The sequence below is a fragment of the Leptonychotes weddellii genome, chromosome 1 (assembly GCF_054177405.1).
Source record: "Leptonychotes weddellii isolate Sample4059 chromosome 1, ASM5417740v2, whole genome shotgun sequence".
In the NCBI taxonomy this organism is placed as follows: Eukaryota; Metazoa; Chordata; class Mammalia; order Carnivora; family Phocidae; genus Leptonychotes; species Leptonychotes weddellii.
The window spans coordinates 165,858,158-165,880,645 of record NC_138369.1 but is presented as its reverse complement, the minus strand read 5'-3'; the positions used below and the strand labels follow the sequence as shown (position 1 = coordinate 165,880,645).

Here is a 22,488-nt window from a genome sequence, read left to right as displayed (position 1 = left end):
GGCACCATATGTTTTATATTTGTCCATTATTTTTATATGAAGTGGTTTATTATCTAAATTGATTTGACATTATTCTCTTTAAAGAAAGTATTATTAAGCCCATGTGTGTCTCTCACAATTGCTGTGCATTAATAACAGGGCCAGCCTGATTTTAGTGATTAAGTTATGGTATAATAAAAAAATAATAATTTGTTGAAGCAGCAGTTTGAAAGCCATTCTCAGTGTGAACAAGAATCAACTTGTCAGTCATTGTTTCCTGCCCTCTGTCAAAAAAAAAAAAGAAGGAAGGATGGAAGGAAAGGAAAGGAAAGGAAAGGAAAGGAAAGGAAAGGAAAGGAAAGGAAAAAGAAAGGAAGGAAGGATGGAAGGAAGGAAGGAAGGAAGAGAAAGAAAGGAAAAAAGCTTAACAGTAGTTAGGGAGCTACTCAGTTGAAATCTCTAAGGATGTTCCAACCTATTTGTTATATTTTCATCCACCCTGTCCATGGATGAAAAGTGATGTGATCTTAATACTGGCTGAAAAGCAGCGTCAGGGGCTTTTAGGTAGTCCTTGCGATGGTTCTGACTAACCATGCTTAAAATCCAATTGCTATTTAAATCAGACAGTGAGGACTTCTATTATTGACCTGACATTTACTAGTCTATGACTTGGATAGTTATATTCATCAGGTTCTTAACTTTGGGGCAATACAGGCTGTTTAAAAAGATCTTTGAAAAAATAACTATAGTAAGTGATGACAATACGACTTTACATAAAATATCTCTCAATTCGCATAGAGCTAATTCTGCAATGAAAATAATTATTTTCTTAGAATTATATTTATAACTTTCAGTTTTAGTCAAACTCAGACATCCTGTTCATACTTGAATTATAAGACTAGAGATCACTCTACTGTCCATACTTAAGTGTAACATTACACATCATGCATTCTGACAATTTTCTTTTTTTTTTTTTTAATTTCTTCTTTATGTTCTCACCACACCATTGTAATGTCTACAGCTCGCCCTGTTGGTAAGTAGCCATCCTTCTATCCATTTAGCATGGCTTTGTACAATGCTCCATAACTCATGCATAGTAGGATTTGATAGAATGAAATATATTTATTCACCCATGTTAAAATATTACTTGTGGGACTCTCTTCCGTAAAAGTTGCTCCTGATCTATTCATCATTTTGATAAACCATTTTGTAGTGACCTATGGTATTAACAATGAATAGGTAATGATTTTCATGGAAAATAATATATGAATGTTTAATACTATATAAACTGCTGATTTTTCTTAAAGAGAAAAATATAATAATTCATTTTTCCTGTATATATATAATAATCATTTATTAGTTATGCTTGATACTCATTAAGATGAATGATTAGGAACTAAATTAAGAAGTTTGATTACTTGATGCACTTCTTTGATTTTAAACTGCTTTGAGTCCTTGCTTTATAATGGCATTTTTAACTGCAGTATACTTATTATCTGTTTTCCTATTTAAACAAAATTTGGTAGAATGCTTCAAGTTGTTCTAAGTAGATGCTTACACTAAGAGGAAAAGAGAAGGATGAGTTGTGTTCTTTGGCATGAAAAGTTGGTGATTTTAATATACCTCATCCTTCATTTGGCTGTGCAAAATTGAAGTTAACTGTTTGCATTTGCAGTAATTTAAGTGGTAATTATTTGTAAACATTTGGAAAGTAAGATCTTTTCAAATCCATCGATTTAATAACCTTTCTCCATCTCTTTTAAAGTTTAGCTTAACCAACCAACAAAAGTGTTTAAATAAAATAAATCTTGGTAATTGTGTTATAAGTAAATGAACAGATGGATGCATAAATGGACGGATGGATGAATGAATGAATTTACTATAGTGCTTCTTTAATATATCTAAAGATATTTTAATACATTATTTGATTTGACACAGTTTTATAAATGGTCCATTTTGAAAAAATTTTGAAGAAATCCATTTTGAAGAAAACTTCAAAATCTTTCTTAATACACTGGCTTGACATTGACATTCGATATGTATTGTTCCAAACTCATAACATTTTTCTCCATTAGTTGAAACATTCACAAACTTTATTGTTATGTAGTATATTCTTGCATAGAGAGCAAATATAGAAAATTTAGAACTTTGGTTTCCCCATCTGTTTCTGGTCTGCAATTTCTGAGCAGTACTTCCTTTGTTAATTGTTTAATATTCCTGATCCTAGGTCACTTTGTCTATAAAATGGAGAGAGTAGTATTGACTTATCAAAGCTGTTGTAGGGATGAAATAAGCTCAAGATTGATTATGTATGTGAAAACACTTTGTATGCCAACAATGGTTAACATATTCCTAATTTCTGAGACATAATATTATTTCATATTTTTATATTTTTGAAACACAGTTATGGCTTACAATTAATTTGAATGTAAAATGCAGGCTTTTTTTTTTCTTTAAACACAATTATTAAATTGATCATGCTTTTTACAATTGGGGATGTTAGGAAATTGAGGAATTTTTAAGCCTTATTTTTTAGTATTTGTATGAATTCTTATTAATGATAACTTTACCTATCTGTGGTATGATATCTAAAATTAAGAAGTGAATAGGAAGCAATAAGATAACTTTGCAAGTTAACAGGAAAAATAACATTTAAATTTTAGATCTTTCTGTATAGAAACCTTATGCCGATAAACCATGACCACTTGACTTACATTATCTCACAAGTCCCCAGAACAGAAAACAACATGTTAATAATTTCCAATACATTTAAAGCACAGAAATAATTAAAAAAAAGATATACATTGATTAGAAAATGTGATGTACAGGGAGCTTTGAGATGTACTTGTCACCTACAAGGCATTTCATAGTTATTTCTGTTTTTATTCTTGTTTAAAATGATTTCTTAAATTCCCATTGGGCTGGAACTAAAGAATAGCTTCTTGACACATGGTATTTTATTCTGGGAAAGTCTGTCATTTCACAAATCTATCTCCAATGACTTATGACAATGTTCAGAAATATGAAGAACTATACTTTAAACTTGACAACTGCTATTAATTTTGGAAACTGAATGTTGGATATGCTTTTATTGGATCACCAAAGATGAGATGGATAATGAGGAAATTAGCTTGCTTTTTCTTTGCATAAGCTTTTTACATGAATTTTAATTCAGGAGCTATGGATATGCCAACTTTTTTTGTAAGGTCAGAAGGGTACAAGTCAAGTAAATCATAAATGGTCAAATAATAGAAAACTACATTAATATTAATATTTGTTAGTTGACTAAAACACAGGTTTTTCAACTTTGAAGCTCTTAGCAAAGTACATTAATATTAATATTTGTTAGTTGTTTGAAATGCAAGATTTTCAACTTTGAAGCTCTTAGCAATAGCATAAAGGGTATTCCACAAAGTAGAAATCACAGAAAAGGGAGAAAATCCAGCTTTGAAGTCCAATATAAATTAGGTGAAGAAATATGTACCAAATATCTAAAATTTAGAGAAAATTCAAGGGATAGTTCCTGTGTAAAGATTTTGAAAGAAAATTAGAAATCTATGCAAACTCCAGAATATTTATAGATTCAGAAATTAATAACTACATTCCATACAGGATTAAAAAAACAAACAAACAAACAAACAACTTGGTAGTCCATGTGGAAAGCCCATTTAGAAATCCTTATAAACCCCGAAACTGGGAGTTTTGTCTCAATGGATAATTCTTATGACCTTCATTTGAATTAAAGAATTGGCGACTCTATGCAATTTGCAGTTGGAATAAACACCTTCTGGTCTATTTTTGAGACTGTAGGAAAAACTCTTGACTTAGAGGATCCTCAGTGGGGGAAGTATCAGTGAAAGCAGACAATCACACACTTGCCAATGGAGAAAAGTATTCTCCAGATTTCACTTGCTCATTGGCAAAGTCAACATTTCAAAAAGAGTCCTTCAATGCAACTTCCATAATTTGGTTACCACAAAATTACCATGAAATTGAGACAAATGCCACTTTGATTAGTAAAAGTCTGCCAGCCCTTCTTGTGGCTTTGACTTTTTACTATTCCGAAGGCATTCTTTGTATGAGAAGCAAAAGTACATGCTAGGACAGAGTTAACTAAGAATGTTGAAATATTCATTTATTTGGAAAACTCTTCCGATAAGTTCTGATAAGGGAACTGACAGAAGAAAATGGTCTAAATAGGAATAAATATCTTGCTTCCTATACCCATCTGTCTTATTTTCTCTTGGAAGCCTTTCCCAAGCTTAAAAATAAAAAAGAACATCTATTTTGGAGACGGGCAGCACATTTTTTCCTAGCAGCAACTCAAAACATGATGAGTAATTTGGAAGAGAACTGTCAAATCTACCAGCTGCCTTGCTAGTGAACTGAGGCCTGCTCCGTTTTCTATCATGTATACCATATGCTAGATGCTGACTGCCTCCAGTATGGAAGCTAAAAGCTGTGGGCATCAGGTGAAACTTGTTTAAAAAATCAAAAACAAACTGACAATACACAGCTTTATGGAATCTTCTAAGTATTTCCTTATTTAGTGACTCAAAAGTATGTTTCCTTTTGATGGAAGAATATAATTGGCCATGCAAGAGTTTGTAGGTATTGAGAAATATGTATGTTTGAGACAAAATTCCCATTTTTTAATTATTGTTTTAAAGAAGTAGCCGCTGTTCTAAACAAAAATCTATAGGGACTTTGTTTATTTTTTCCAATCTTTTCACGGCTTAAACACAAAAATTAAACAGATCCTCATTTTAGAAAGTTCCGTTTTGAGCTGAAGTGTAGTGTTGTTTTAACATGCTCTAAAACACATTATTGAGACCACCAAGATGTCCAATAAAAAGTGAGTATTTGAAAAATTCATTCAAGGCAAATTATAAAGCAGACATTACTTACAGAATAACACAACTGATCTTTCTGACACCACCACCCTCTATCCCACCTTGAAATCTGGAAAATTGTATGTGCTGTATATAATTTAACTTAAGATTGGAAATATTCCAGGCTTTCTTTTTTTTAAATCAGAAAACATGTAGGTATTATATATGAACCCTTTCATGTCAAGATCCACTTTTCTGCAAAAGGCGTCCTGAGTGTGTCTTGGAAGGAAACCTATACTTTTATTCCCTGCAGACTTTCTTCCTTGGACAAGCTGTTACCCCATGACCTGAGGCAATCATCTCCCTCCTACAAGCACTTAATGTTTCCTGCACCTGGCACTAATTAGCTACCTTATGCAGAGTCCCATTTAATTTTTATTAAGCATCACGTTTTTCATTGCTCCATATGTTTTGATTAAATAGTAGGTTAAAAAAATGCATTCTGTTTTGTCTTGTACATTCCAACAGAGTTTCCATAATGTGAAACGTTTAAAATATCTCAAGCTAATGCTAATTCTTAAAGTGAAAAACAAGTGCTAGCTACTTCTCATGCTTGGCTGGTTTTAGTCACCGACCTGATTCTTCTGCAAGGACCTGTGTGTTTGACAATGTCTGTTCATTGCCTCTAAAGTAGAAGATAAGTATAAAATTATTGAGTCATATTTTTTTTCTCTCAAACCTTGGTGAAAATGTCGGATTGTTTTAGAATTGGAATTGTACTGTAGTGAATTCTGAGGTTTATGGAATATTTCTATCTTTGGCTGAGATTCCCTTTTACCATTTGAAGACCAATGTAGTCCTTTCTTCTAGAACCTTTCTGGATTATATCTTGGTCCTGATCACCCTGTATCTAATATCCCCAGGACACAAGCCCTTGAATCTGCAGATTCATGCTTTAATTTACTCTATTTCAAGAGTGTTTTCTTCTCTTTTATCTTTGACTATTTTTTTTCTGTCTCACTTTTTCTGTCTCCCATGAGTAATGTTGGCTTTCCTTTGTCTTACTTCCATATTTATTAACTTCTGTATAATAATTTTGAAGTCATCATTTTTATTTCATATTGTCTGATTTCTTAATGCTTATATTATCTCCCTGACTTTTTCAATTGCAATTATCATTTTTTGTTTCTAAAATATATTTTAAAAAATATATTTTATTTATTTAATTTTATTTTCTTTTTTCATCATTTCCTTGCTAACCTTAAATATAATAGTCTTCACCTCCAGTTGCCTTTGAGCTCTTTAATCCCGTTTTGAGGTTTTATTTATTTTTTTTAAGTTTGATTCTTTTTAAAAAGAGAGGCCCTGTGGTATGTAATTACATACCATTAATTTCATTTGGTATTTCATTTCAAATGGTATGAAATTACATACCATTTAGACTATGGACAACTATTTAGTTTAAAGTATTTCTGTGTTTCCTTGGGTAATTATTTGAAGATAAAAGATTCTTTTTCTTTTGTTAACTAATTGATTATGTTCTTTCTGTCAATAATTAAACAATCAGTTAATGGGCAGCTTGTTTTATTTTATTTTACATAGATCCTGTTTTTAGACCCCACCTGATTATTAATCACTTAGTTAACTGCTGAAGATTAGGGTTTGCATTTTTGGAGAAGAGAAAATGGGAAGTACCAGGGTCATTCAGCAGCCTCTAGTGGACGTTATCTTGAGTAGTTTATCAAAAAGTAGTTTATCAAAAAAGATCTTATCTCTTCTCAGGATGCTGGTGACTCTGATGGTAAACAGCAGATCTCTTTAAATGAGAAACTGTCCATAGTCCACATGAAATGCCCTCTTCATCTTTCTTCATAATCCCTGCTTCATCATAAAGATGGCTTTTAGATGTATTAGTTTTCTACTGCTGCCTAACAAATTACTACAAATTGAGCAACTTCATTAGCACCCGGTTATTAGGCCACAGTTCTATAGGTAAGAAGCCCCAACAGACTCATCTGAGTCCTTTTTCCTAGCACTTCACAGGCCAAAATCAAGGTTTTGATCAGGCTGAGCTCTTTTCTGGAAACTCTCCAGAAGACTCCACTTCAAAATTCATTCAGTTTTGTTAGCAGAATTAAGTTCTTTGTGGCTATAGGATTAAGGTCCCATGTCCTTGTTAGCTGGCAGCAATGGGTCCCAGTTCACTTGCCAACCTTTGTACATGGCCATCACAACCTTCAAATTCAGCAATGGTCTGTTGAATCTTTCATGTGCTTTGCTTTATATCTCTCTGACTTCCCATTCTGCTATCAGCTAGAGAAACTTTCCTGATGGAAATGTCTCATCTAATTAGGTTAGGCCCATTTGATTATTCTATCTTAAGGTCAACTGATTAGTAACCTTAATTACATTGGCAAAATTCCTTTTGTCATGAGACATAACATAATCATGGGAGTGTCTCCAGGAAGTGAAAGTTATGGAGGCCACCCTGCAATTGTGCCATTCACATTAGGCTTGGCTTTTCCTTTCCTTCAGTACCTTCTCCTCAACTTCTGCATTTTAACTGGTTTTCTACAGTCATATCTCATATTTCCCAAGTCTCCTTCTTGACTCTAATTTTTTTTTTCTTCTTCTCATCAAAGGACCATGGGATGGGTTCTCACATTGTTAACAGGTAGTTTTTGTGAAATTGGCATTGATAGAGGATTGTGAATAGAGGCTAGTTGGTATTTACCATGCTTCCTCCCATTTTTTCCAGACTTGACTATGTTTGGCAGGACTACTTCACCATTTGTGGTTTTGGGCTATCGTAGTTTATCTATAATATTAATTTCTCTTGTAGTAAATAGAGGAAAGTGGAACAATAAGCCTTTACTCCATTATCTTAAACTAAGTATCAAAAATCTTAAATACTCATTAATTTTAGAGTTTATTAAAATAAGAATAAAATAAACACTAAATATGTTAACTTAGTAGTTAAAATTAAAGTACTATAAATATCAAACATCAAAATAATATAAATACTCTGGACTGAAACAGTGTTAGGAGATTAGTATTAAGAGATTTCACTGGCGGGCGCCTGGGTGGCTCAGTCGGTTAAGCGTCTGCCTTCGGCTCAGGTCATGATCCCAGGGTCCTGGGATCGAGCCCCACATCGGGCTCCTGGCTCAGCGGGAAGCCTGCTTCTCCCTTTCTGTCTGCTTCTCTCCCTGCTCATGCTCTCTCTCTCTCTCTGTATCTCTGTGTCTCAAATGAATGAATAAAATCTTAAAAAAAAAAAAAAAGAGATTTCACTGGCTATTGCCAGAAAGAAATAGCAAGAATATTTTAATCATACCTTCTAAGATAGTCAACATTTTCATTTACATGTTATAGTAATTTGTAATTTGATAGAAAGAGATATCATGATATATATATATATGTGTGTGTGTATTTCTATGTACTATAAAATAGATGTGATGTGCATTACACCTAAAAATTATATGCATGACATTTGAATTATGACATTACTTATTTAAGCATATTAAATGTCACTCAAGGGAATAGCTCATAATTAGATTCATTAAAAATATATAAGCTACCAAGTTAAATTAAATTTTGAGTTAAAATATATCTGAATGCCTTTTAAAATCTCTTATGGCAAGCATTGCTTTCTAGATTTATTAGGGATATTATTTTCATCTGTTCTACAAAACTATTAACTCTTTGTTAGTAAATACATTGTTGTATTTATCTTTTTGCTGCCTCTAGATCTAGCATAACACTTACATGTGGTAGGGGCAAGCCAAATGTTGGTGCAACTAATTGATACACACATATGCATACATAGGTAATACTTGCCTGGAAAATGTTTATGCAAGCAGCTTTAAATAGTGCTATAAAAAGATTAAACAACATTAATGGTAGCAGGCCAATCACATAGTCCCCATTCTGCTAGTAGGAGATAAAATACAACAAAAAGAAGGCACTAATGAGTTAGGATGGTGCCTTACTAAGCGTGTAATTAATGTTATTAAGAAACATTGCAGTTGCATATTAAAATTCCATTAACTAAGCAGCCCTTCAGCATCCAGTACATTTGTTTCTTGGTTGCAAGTTTTTTTTTTCTTTCTTTTTTTTTTTTCTGATTGGCATCTTCATGCAATCTTTTTCTAAAAAAAATGAGATAATGGGATGTGATCAGCCTTCGTGGTTTAGCTGGAGTGCTGACATGACAGTTCTGGCAAGTTGACAGGTTAAGTGAGTGAAAATGAATGTCTTGTCTCACCATTTACTTGAAGAATCCCCTCCACAACCCCATACTTACAGCCCCTTCTATCCGCAATGCGGAAATGTCTAGTTTTCCCAGGTTAGGATCTAGACAGAATTTTTTTCACTACTCATTAAAGTATTCTCTTTCTGTTGGTGAAAAATGGGATCATTTAAAAATATAATGTAAATATTGCTTTATTTAATAATTCATTAGCTTTTAAGCTAATAGTTTGGGTTTTGTTTGTTTTTTTTTTGTTTTTGAGAATGAACAGTTTCTTAGAGAAAACAAAATTTTATTTTGTTCTCAGTATTTTAGTTGGTCAGGAATGCCAGTAGAAAAGTAAAACTCCAATTGATAATGGACAGAGTAATATAGGAAAATGTGCTTGACAATTCAGAATTTGTATAAAATTTGTCAGATTTTTCTAGGCATTCTCAATTTATAACTTTTTTAGAATTCAGAATGTCTATGACATTTGCATGTTGAGTCTCAGGATGATTTCCTATATTTAACAGGATTTCCTATACTTACCTATAATCAAAATGAAATCTATTTTAGCAAACTGGAATATAAGAAAGTTTAAAATTATCTTAAATATATCCAACTTAGTTACTTTAGAAATTAACTTATGTTTATTGCAATGTAGAACTATTTAATACCATTAGAGGATTAAAATGGACTTGCTAAAGCCAATAAAGATTATTTACATGGAAAAAATTCATGGTTCCACCAACATAATCCTTCAGTTTAATAAACAGACTGATCTGACCAGCATGCATGCATGCATTTTTCCCTCTGTGAAGAACAAATTCCCACTTTCCCTTCCTTATCTACTTAATTTCAAAGGAACAATTCAACCTGTCTCTCTCTTTCTTTCTCTCTCTCCTCCTTTCTCCATGCTTTCCCCAATTGTTGGAGACAGACTGAGTTAAGTTATTGTCATAATGGTAGGACATCCTGTATTACAACCCTCATCATGAGGAATATAATTGTGTCATACTTGATTATTTTCATATGAGTTTCCTCTGTAACCAGCGAGTTCCAGGGACAGGGATCTTCGTACCCTCAGACACTAGCACAAAATAAAACCAGTAAATGTCTGCGGTTGGTTAAAGTGCCAACCAACATCTGAATTCATTTCTAGCATAATTTTATTACTGTGATGTATTCCAGTGATGTGTTGTCTTTAAAAAACAATTAAGACCAAATACAAATGGCTATGTGCATGTAGTTGTTTATTATAACACTGTTTTTATATGCTAGCCTACAAAATCCAAAAATTCAAGATATTTTGAGCCAAATGAATTTACTCTTTTCAAAGGCATTCTATGCACTCTCTATAATCATAGAAATGTTTCATTTTGATATTTGCATTGTTCCTTTTCAAGGAGGAGTATATTATGTGTGAATATAAATTTTAAAAAAATTATTTTCACCACGATTATCAAACACGCATACTTGTGTGTGTGTGTCACACTTACTACTAAAACTCAGTACTTTTGATACTCCTTGGAATTGCTTACTGTATATGTCAATTTAGAAGGCCACTTACATTATTTTATAGTCACACTGTATAATTCATTTGACTAACTCCATGGCTTTATTTGATCTTCAGATTTTGAATAATCATGTGTTACTTTTAGAGTTCTAGCTATTATATGAACCCTCAAAAAGTAGTCTTCCCACAATCAATAAATTCCATAAAAGTAGTTCTAAAATAGCTACATAATTGCAACATGTCTTTATTCATACAAGATTGAATGCAATTTGTATATGTGAGATGTTTCATGGGTAGAGTAGAAAGCAAAGTCTAAATAGATGAAGAATATAAGAATTGTGATTCTTTGTAGCCATTCTATTGCCCTTGAACATTTACTTTTCTTTTCATATTTATGAAAGCAGTATTTCATTTAGTATTTTTATTTTTTCATACTGACATTAAGGAAGCAAATGTAGGGATAAATTTATATGTATTTATATTTATAAAGAGATACTAGATTAATGAAGAAGCATATATATAGATAATTACTAGATTATTGTTGAAAGGAAAGCTATAGATTTTGGAATTTTACCATGAAATTTTTAGTATTAGCTAGAAGTAAGGTAGTGGCTGAGAAAGAAGGCATAAGCACTCAAATGGAAGAGTTATTGCCATGAACTCAATAAGAAAGAGGTTAACTGGAAAGGTAGGTAATTTAGCAATTTGATTACTTGTATTCCTTGAGAATAATGACAAATGAATAAAATGTGATTAAACAGACTTTATAAAAGTGATTATTTTAAATCCTATATCCCTGAATTGTTTTCCTTTATAAATGCACTGCTTCCTCTGAGATGAATTATGTGTTAATAAACTTCAAATCAAATATTTTATGACATTATGCATTTCCAATATTATTAACAGAAATTCTTTTGAAGTCAAATGAAGTGCTAAATAGTAAAAATTAAATAGAATTAAGTAAGTTGAAGAAACAATCATTTATCAATTAGAAGTTAGTCTGTTCTGATGATAAACTAAGTAAACATTCATCTCTTAATCCCACTCTATATTGCATTTTAATGAAATGACTTCTCACTGTGTTTATTGTTGGTGGGGGTAAGCCTATTAACTAAATCTTTTCAGGAAAATATAGAATTGGTTGTTACACAATTCCTCTATTTTTCTGTACTGTTGTTGTCACTCTGGGATGGTGGCTACTCATTTGTAGTCTTTGTGTCATAAATTTCCAATATGGTACAGGGGCAATCTCTACAGAAGGACATATCAGAATCAGTTGGGAGATTATTTTCAAACAACGTATTTTCTTTGGCATCCCTTCACCCAAATTACTGCATTAGTGAGTCACTGTCTCTGGTGGGAATGTGTCATATCCTTCCAGTATGATAAAATGGAAAAAACATTGAGTATTTTCTTTAGATCAAGAACTTTTTGTTTTTAGTATCCTATTTCAAGACATTTATTTAGCGTTCACTACATGGGACTTTTTCAGGCCAAATAAAGATTCCATTTCAATGCAAAATGGTAGCCCCCCATTCCAGTAAGAGATTACAGGAACTGAACTGAGGAAGCAAGACACCCAGGCAGGAGGAAGAATAGAAACAAAAGGCAATGCAAGCAAGAACAGGTATCTTAAAGTGGAAAGAACACAAAAAAAGTAGAACATAGAGTGTGCTCAGGTTAATCATTGCCAACAAGTTGGATCAAAGAATAATAGATAATGAGATGGGTGAACCTCGGGAACAAGCCAATACACATGCAAGTGGTTAAAAGTAGACTGTTCTGCTGAAATACCCGAGCTGGTCTGGGGACAAGTGAGTGTCAGGATGGTAAAATCTCAGGCCAGTGTAGCGGAATGCTACACTGAGGGGAAAAATTTGCAAGCATTGCAAGGGCAAGCTATAAGAAAAGCACTGTAGGTTTTTGAATAAAGAATGACTTGAAATGAGTATACTTGAGAAAGGTTGTACTTTTCAGTAGCACAGAAAGAGCAAGATCATAGGTTTTATGCTACTTTAATAATCAAAGCAATTATTCAGGAAAAACATAATGTTATGATTTTAACATCCTTGTACCATATCGGAAATCATAGCGTATGATTCTTATCCTTCTGTGTGGTACTAGAGATGGCAAATTTTAGTCAGATCATGGTTTGAAGTCAACTGAATTAATCTAAAAGCTCAATGTTTAAGAGGTCCAACTATGGCATTAGATGGACCATAAGTCAAACCTGTCCTCCGACCTAGTGCTTTTAATCTTTAAAAACCTATGTGCCCTTTATAAGATTTAGTTTGATGATCTTCATATGATAATGGTAGTAGTTCATACATAGAGTTCTGTGAGTATTAAATGAGATAATGCCTGTGAATGGTTTAACACTGCCTGGCTTTAAATGAACACACAATTAATGTTAATTATTGTCCTTGTATTAAGCAATTTGTGACTCAGCAAATCTTTAACAGAAACATATGATAAATGAGTGTGCTTTTCAGATAGGCTTATAGAATATATTAGAATGTAACAAGCAAAAATGTTAAATAGCAAAAAAAATATTTTCTACTGGCTTAAGATACAAAGTTCAAAATGTTTATTACAGAATAAGAAGCTTACTTACTCAGGCAACAATTATACCCAAAGAAAGCTCAGCCGACTGTGCCTGTAACCATCCTGTCACATATTAATATATGCAACTGCTGCATGACTATCTCCATGTTCACATCTGCCATAGAAAGTCATATTTTGCTGTAAAAACAACTCGGAACATGATGGGATTAACCTTTAGGTCTCCCCAGCCCCTCATCTCCAAGCCCACCTCACGCATGGCCTGTGCCTCCTACTCATGTTCAGCCATCTGATTTCCATAACACCCACTCACTTCCACCAGCGGGAATTAGCAAAACAGAGCTGTAGCCTGACTTTGATGGAAGCCAGCTTGGGCTGAATGCAGTATCAAAGCATAATTTAGCAGAAATCAAATCCGATTTACTGTGCATTGTATTTAAATTCTCAAAAATGCCGTTTCATGTGAACAATACCAGACCTCTAATCTCAATTGACCTTTTTATATTTGGGTCTACTTTTCTGGAAATCACACAATCCGCTCTTCTTATAAAGCTACTGTTTTTCAGTTGGAAGTATCCATCGAACACTGAATTGTACCACTGTTTTCTTCACCTCATTTCCTGTGATAGCTGTAACAATAAGGTATAATCACTTAACAGATTAAGCAACTCTGTTATTATATCACAACTACAAAAGATTTGTCTACCGCTTTTGGATTTTAGAGAGGATATAAATATGTATTTTATAGTCTTCTCTCTTAGAAAATATGTAAGAGAATTGCCATTTCTATCACTAGCATATTCTTCTGGAGTTTATACCTCAACCTCTTTAATGCACATTGGGTTTAAACGTGTGTTTGAAATTGTCATCTTGAGGACCCAATCATGGGTTTTTTTATGTTTAATGAGAGCCATCATAGAAAATCCATTTTATGTAGAGCACAATTTGTGCTACCTTGCTGTATTGATAAAATGCCACCTCTCTGCCTACTCCCTCCCATCGGTGCCATCAGCCAAGTACTGTCTTTTCAAACCATTTTCACTGCCACCTGGCAGAAATACTGAAAATGTGAAATGTTAGCAGAAGAATTATTGATGCAGTTTTTCATTTTAAAACCTCAAAAATAAATTCCTTCAGCTCATAGGCCTTCACAGGAGATTGCAATATAGATCTTGAGCAGAGAGAGTCTACAGAAGTAAAAGTGATTGATGCAATTTGTTCTGGTGGTCCAACGTTAAGTGACAATAGGAAAGGATGTACATTTTCAGACACTTAAATACTCTTAAATTTTTTTGCTTAGCTTTAATATCTGTATTTTGTTTGTTTAATTTTAAAAATAATAAGGTGAATCCCGTTCCAGTGAGAGCAGTGTGGCTTAGGTTCTGATGACAAGAAACTATCTGGAACTTTAGAAATAGGGTGTATTTATAATAACTTGGAATAAAAATACAACATAAATAAAAGTCATATGAAAGAATTCTTCATAGTATGAATAACACAAATGCTGATAGTTATTTTGTTAGGGTTTTTTTTTTAAAAATTCAGTATTGGATAAAAACTCAAAAATTATGATTTCCTGGTCTTCATAGGTCATATCAGTATTAGTAAATGTTACATTATAATATTACAGAATTTCTTTGTCCTTTAAGAGTTCTCATGAAGTGTTCTCTTAAGGTGCTACTATGACTAACAATTCTCAACTGGATTTTCTGGCTAACTTGCTAAGATTTTCCCGCCTCGCATCTGTCCTTTCTTTTTTAGAAAAAGCATTCTTTCTAAAACATAAATCTTACTACATCTTTCTTGCATAAACGTCTTCAAACAGATCTCCGTCGCTTTCAGGGCAAAATTTAAGTTCTTTTAGCATAAATTATCTGGCCCTATTTATATCACTTCTGCATCTCTGATTTTATTCTTAAGACCATTTACACTCCCCTAACACATCCAGCTCCCCAAGTCTCTGCCTTATGTCTGCTTCTCTCTTTCCAAGTGACCTTACAACTCTTCGTCCAGTGAACTCTTGCTTGTGCTTTAAAACACAACTCAACCATGGCCCTGTCTGGCATCTTGCCTCTTTTTTCTTCATCACCCAGTCTATTTGCTGCTCTTCCAACCTTTCTCACCCAGTGCCCTCTGCTTTTTGTATTATTATACAAATCAAACTCTGTTCCATTTGTGTTTATTTACTTATTTACTTGGAAGTATTGGCCAATTTTTTATTTGGCTTTCCATCCCCTGTACCCAACAGAATGTCTCATAATATGTAGTCAATCAGTGCATTTTGAATGAATAAATGAATGAATCATATCTTTTCAGAAAAGTGGAGAGATAATTGTGGTCATTTGCCAGTCCTTTTTTTTTTGGTGGGGGGGTATGTTTTCGCAGCTGGTTAAAATTGTAGGATCTAGATTCCAAAAGCATTTTGCAAAATCACTTATCTACTAAGAAGTTCTTAAAATCTTAAAATATTAAATACAAGGTGGTATGTGATTATAATTAAAGTATAGATGTTAATTTTACTGAAGTAGATGGGTAGACAGATACAGGGTAAGCATAATATACTTAAAAGACTATAAAATATATTTTCATTCTTTTCATTTGATGTTTTATTTGGTGACTTCAATCATGTGTATTCTCAACTATTACATTTTAAAAATGAATTATATAAAGAAGGACTTCATAGCACAAACGGGGCTCTAAGATTTTACTAACCAGTTATGTGAGCCAATTTAAATTCTTTCTAGTCCAAAGCAGTACAAATGAACAAATAAGCTGAATGTGTGACTTTTATCAGACTGTTAAATGATTTTTTTTTTTAATTTTTGATAATGAGGTATAAGCTAAGTTACTCTGGCTTAGTATCCATATTGGCACTAAACTTGTCTTTCATAGGATTACTAAGAAGTGGGAACTGTATTTGATCTTTAAATTTTGCTTAATACGTATTATTTTTCTTGGATATTGGAGATAATAGAGACCAATCTTAAGTCTTTTTTGGTATAAATAATCCAGTGGTTTCATATCTTCCCTGAAAAATGGACATTGCAGTGTTATAGAGTTGTCTCTGAAGTAATTTTGTAACATTGATTTAATCTATCATTCCTATTAGAAAACATGGAACAAAAATCAGTGTCTGTCTGCTGATTCAGTGAAATTGTGTAGAAATAACAAGAAGATTGTAAGAAGCAAGTAATCTCCTGAAAATGCAAGGCAACATAAACCACATTCTGTCCAAATAGATCCATAAATCTGGGTTCTCCATACTGTTAGACTGGGTCTACTGTTATCTATAGTTATAGAAGAAAATTTCACATAGTAGATTTATCCCTGCTGTCCCTGGGGTATGTGTTGAATGGGTTGAGTTAGGAGGCAGTATAATAGAACACCAAAAACTAAGTCACTACAACTCTCAGTGAAAAAAAAAAAAAAATCTGCTGCTGTTTCTACACTAGCATTCTTATAAGAATGAGTCCTTGGTTGTATGTTTGAGGCTACCCTACATTTACTTTGTTCTTGGACCTGCTCTTTTGTATTCCTGAGGGGCTGAAAGAATTCTGGGTAAAGACTTCAACTGAATGTCATTTATTGTTCTAATTCTTTAGAGTTCAAATTTTAGGATGGTTGCCATGGACAGCAGGTTTTAAAAATTAGAGTTGATTTAAAATTTTTTTTTCATCCTCCATTTTCTAGCATAAGCAACGATTTAAAGTGTAAACAGATGAGAGAAAAGTCATGGAATAAACATGCTGTTTTCTTGTCAATGGAAGTGGGTTTCCGTATGGAGAAGATGTCCTTGTGAAAACTTCCAGTTATACTGTCTACTGTCTTTCACTTGGCTCCCCATTGAAACTTGAACTTTCTCAGGATTTTTTACCCCCCATCCCTTTAGTTTCTTTTCTATTGGAGTTACTCATGCCTAGGTCTCATTTTCTTTGCCTACAACATTCCCCTCGTCTTCCAACCAGAGTTCCTACTTTATTGACTGATCTGCCTCCCTCACAGTCCATACTATATTCATTAAAGGGTTAAGGCATCTAACGATTTTGCTTTGCATCTGTCACTTCTTAGATTAAAAAGAGCCTGAACAAAATCCCCACTTTGGCTTCTCAGGAGTTTCTTAGGCTACATCCAAATCTATGTTTTTCAGCCAATGATGTTTACACAACTGAGACCCTTCATTTCTGCCAGAATACACACTGTACACTGGATGTGTTCTTGCTTCTTGCACTTTGCTCAGTAAGGTCCTTGCTTGGAATGTGTTCATTTCTCCACTTATCTAAATGTTGCCCTTTCCTCAAAGTCCCCATAATGTGTATTTTCTGCATAAAGCCTTTCACAGCTGCCATAACACAAAGGGATCCTTTCCTCCTGAAGTCCTGTCACATTTCTTATATGTACTAGGATTTAAATGCTCCTATGCTGTGCTCTGAAAGTATGTCTATCATTGAATTTAGCATAGTCTTAGATAATTGTTTTACCTTGCTTTTGCTGTTGTCATCATCATGTTTTGTGTTTCCCATTAGGTTGTGAGTTCCTTGAAGACTGAAGGATAGATAATTTTTTTTATCTCTGTATCCTTGTGTCCAGTAGGGGAACATAGCAATTGTCTGACTAATGCTTATTTATCTAAATGAAAAGAATTAAGTAGAATCAACCACTTTCAAACATGTCATTATATCGTTAGTTATCTTTGTATGTAATTCCCAGTTCTTTAATTCTTTGATGTCTTCAACACTTTAACTCGTCAGTTCTAGAATATAAGCACTTTGAGGATAAGGATCATATTCTAAGGCTTCTGGTATCTCTGCGTGTAGAACAATGTCTTATAAATATTACAAGAATGGTCAATATCTGTGAATAGACTAATTTCAGAGGAAGGAGATACTTGTGTAATGAAGTGATTCTTTTTTACCTTTATTCAAATTGCAAAACCAAATTGAGAAACCATATTTTTCTTTAAAAAACATTAGAATATCATGAAAAATCTATTTTCCTATGCAAATATATGGGCTATAGGATTATTATGTACAACATTTAGGAAGTATCCACTAATAAGGTTTCTTTTCCTTAGATTTGATAGAGTGCTTTTCTCCTTTCCCCATTGTGTGTTGAAAAATGCTTTAAAAATAGAAAAAAAATTAAAAACTGTAGCTTCTGTCTGGCTCTGAGCAATCCACCAGATTTTCCCTTTGATATCTTTTTCTTTGTCAATGGTTGATATTTATACACTTTCTTTCCTTTTAAATTATAGCTCCTCCACAGTTTGTGGTTAGGCCAAGAGATCAGATTGTTGCTCAAGGTCGAACAGTGACATTTCCCTGTGAAACTAAAGGAAACCCACAGCCAGCTGTTTTTTGGCAAAAAGAAGGCAGCCAGGTGAGTGTGAACCTTGACTGCTTTTCTGAAATCTCTGAACTCTCTCTGTCTCTGGTGCTCCTCAAAGTTTGTCTCGCCTTTCCTGTTATCGATGTTGAATTTATTTTATTTCTAAAAAAGAGAAAAATTAATTCTAAAATAAGTGAGAGTCGGATGTTCTATATAATGTTCTTTATTTTCCAGTATTAATGTCCAAAATTCTGTATTTTACATAGAATAGATACAACTCAGTGTAACTAAATTATCTTAAAGAGCCTAATCAAAACCTCTGTGGCTATTTAAAATCTCTGAACAGAAAAATAATTTTACTTCCTTGCAGCAAGCTACATTGGGATTATCAAATGAGTTTGTACATATAAAGTGTTTAGAATATCTTAGGCATGTGTAAACAAGTCAAACAATATTTCCATTATCAATCCACCTAGAAACCAATTGCAATCCCCGTACATAGAGAGATATTATAAATGCCTTGTCTTTATCATTAACTTAAGGATACTTCCATTTAAGAGTGGGAGAAGTATTTACTTCCATCATCCCTTCTGGATTCGTTCACAGTGGGGTTAGATAGCACATTATCACACATTATATATCAGAAGGAAATAACACATTATATACCAGAAGGAATCAGCACTTGCCTGGTCTTTGCTGTGCCCTGATTTGTCCACTCATGGCACTCTCTGAGTAGCATGGCCTTTCAGACTCCATTCAAAGTCAATTGGATATGCTATTTTTTTTTTTTTCCACTTAGTGTCAAAACTTGAACAAGTACTTAGCCTCTAGGTTCTCAGGCAATGAATGGAATTTCTAGCTTAAACCAAAAACTGTTCTTTGCCTGAGAACTTATCAGTGTATTCCTGAAGGACCTAGAGATATTTTTGTTGTAGACTTCCCAGAACCATCTTTAAGGAGGCATACAGTTCTCAGGAAAAGACCTCAGCACCCTCTGTTGTTAGTCCAAATTCTGGAAGAATTTCCTGGGGAATAATGAAAACCATGATTAAGAGTCCCAGGAAATCTAAAAACTACCAGAGATGGGAAATTTTTTAGACTATATTAAAAGAATCTGTTGATCAGAATTTATGTATGATTATCTGGGTAGAGAGGCATCAGGAAGCTCCCCTTAGTCCTCATCTTCATACTCTGCCCAGGCCAGGGCTGCCAGGACCTGAGGTCTCCTACAGCCCAGACACTAATGTAATGCCCGGCACCAAGGAGAGGCTCAACACCACTCTGGTCACCCCTGCCTCACAGTACCTGAGAAAACTGGGATAGGTGAACGCTGGAGAGCCCTGGTAGCTCAACAAGACTGTTTCTCTTGCCTGTAGCTCTTTCCCTCCACCCACCCTGGTGGCTTTGGGATCCGTCAAAGTTACTCCCTCCAGCCACTGATAGTAAATGTAATGATATGAATATATTACTTATTTATCAATTTTATAAATATAATGATGTAAAGCAGTTTGATTGTCGCAAATTTACACTTTAAATCCATGTATTGAGTCAAATTCCATCATCCCATATCTCGTTGTTATATAAATACTGCTGTATCATGTGTAAATCACATGCCCTCAAATAGCTCTAGGTTGACATAAGATATTGCATAACATGTGTATTGGTCCTGTGGCCCAATAAACATGGTATTTAAATATGCTACATTCTGCTTTAATGGTTTTTAAAGATAATCAAATAGCATTAAAATGTTTTTTCTTTTTTTTTTTTTTTAACAAAGTGGCATGTAATTCCAGGGATATTAATCTCTGAAAAAAAATTCCAGTTAGGTAATTTGATTTGATTATAATCTTAGGTCTGGTTTTCTTTCCTTCATCTATCTCCCTTGCATCAGAGCGAGAGAGGGAGAGAGAGAGAGACTGTGAATGAGAACAAAAGAGAATTGCCTGAGCAAATTGTAAAGTTTCAAATTATGAATTGGAATATTAGGAAAAATAAATTGGTATCCAATATCCAGTATCCAATTTTTACAGTGATCTATGACTCTCCATCAGTAGAGAGAGTTAAGAGCCTGGACTTAATGGTCCATATTCCTCAATATGTGCTGATAATACCAATTAGCACTAATAGGATACCTAGGCACTTGAAGGCAAGAAGAGCTCTGTAGAATTCCTGGGTTTTGCTTGTAATCCATTTTCTTGTGCCTATATCACACAAGCAGGGAATAAAGATGATGGGTTAACCTCAATCATATGCCATTTTCCATGTCAACGAATCATTTAGAAGGTGGACTGATATTACATTGTAGAGGAAGAGATCCCAGAGAGAATTAAGCCCATCTGATGTATTAGTGCTATGTAAATTAGTATTCTAATGGCTAATTGTAGGAAAGTGCATACTTTGAGTTATTGTATCATTCTCAAGTGGCTTTAAAATTTAGACCCTTCTCTTTTAGATGGTTTATTTCAGTAATATATTTGGATTCCATGAGAGAATTAGCTTGTTCTCAAATTGTTTCATGTGCATGAAAATGTCTAGCCTTATATAGTAATACAAGTTTTATAGGAGGGCAATAGCATTTTGAAATTATATCCTGACATGCTCGCAAACATCACTTCTTTTAGAAAGGGTTTAATAACATGGTAATGTTTATGTAAAGTGGGCTTATAGTGTCACACTCAAATCTAATAAAGTGGACATCCATCATGTTGCAATAAAGAGAAGAGCTTCTAATTAAAGTAGGACATCATTCGCAGGATTAAAGTCATTTAGCGTAATTGAAAAGTGTTAATACCCTATTTTATCCTCTTCCATTGGTATTACTTCAAGGGTAAAAACATTTTAAGGTGAAAATGTGTCTTATGCCTTTAATTGAATGTTATTACCTCCTGATTGTAACGTATTGAAACTGTTTAATTACAAACCTGGAAAGTTAATTACTATGTCGAGAAACAGATCCCAGAGGGTTATAATGTTCTTTTTTGTAAGTAAATACAACATAAAAATTGATACGTTCTTATTTATCATCCAGCTTGGAAACATACCTCAATATGATTTGTTACACCCAAATGTTTTTCTTAATTGAACAACAGCAAAGCAGCATAGGTCATCCAAGTTAACATTACTGCTCTCATATAGGAACTTCTGAAATTCTATGTTTAGGCTGCTCGTGTTTAAGGTGAGATGTATAGTAAAGTAAAATAATTTTTCATAGAAAAGTCATATTTGAAATTCTTTAAGGGCACATGCACACTTCAGAAACATTCTGCACCTTTTTATTTTCAATTATTTGCTTCATCTTGCATAGATGGTAGTATATATACCGAGATCCTTTCAAAGCTATTACAGTCTGCAGAAATTTTATAGCAGGAGTAGATTTGGCTGTCTCTCTCTGTCAGTCCCAGCCACACACTTTTGAACATCTTCATAAGAAATTCAGGTGATTACATCAAGTATTCAGAATGATTAGTGGAAAGTCTATTTTGCATTCCTTAGTAATGTGCAGTTTATAAAACACAAGCATAGTTAATGTTACATTCCACATTATCACAATGTCTGATGAGTCACATGAGCATTGTTATGCCCATTTTACAGATGAGGAAGCCATGTTTCAAAGACACTAAGTAACTAGAAGTAAGTAAGGGAGAAAGTAAAGGGTTAAGATAAAGATCTATAGTTTTTATTTTTTTATTATTTTTTAAAGATTTTATTTATTTATTTGAGAGAGAGAGTGTGTGCATGTGCTCACAAGTGGGGGAGGGACAGGGGGAGAGAGAGAAGCAGACTCCCTGATGAGCAGGGAGCCCCACACAGGGCTTGCTCCAGGGACCCCAAGATCATAACCTGAGCAGAAGGCAGAAGCTTAACCCAATGAAACACCCAGGTGCCCCAAGATTCAGGGTTTTTAGATGATTATTCCTTCAGACTAGAGCATGCTGACTTCTTAAAGCATATTATTTTTCCGTGATTTGGAAAAAGTTTCCCATTGAGACTCCCTATATGACATTTAATCATTTCAACACCATATTTTTAGAATAAATGTA

General features: G+C 33.6%; 1 protein-coding gene across 1 annotated transcript in view; it reads left to right on the top strand.

The window, feature by feature from the left end:
- The window catches only part of ROBO2 (roundabout guidance receptor 2), a 574,017-nt gene that overhangs the window by 449,262 nt on the left and 102,267 nt on the right, over nt 1-22,488 (top strand). The window contains exon 7 of the mRNA XM_081818005.1: nt 18,375-18,499. Coding sequence (XP_081674131.1) covers nt 18,375-18,499 — 125 coding nt within the window. The remainder of the gene's footprint in view (nt 1-18,374; nt 18,500-22,488) is intronic.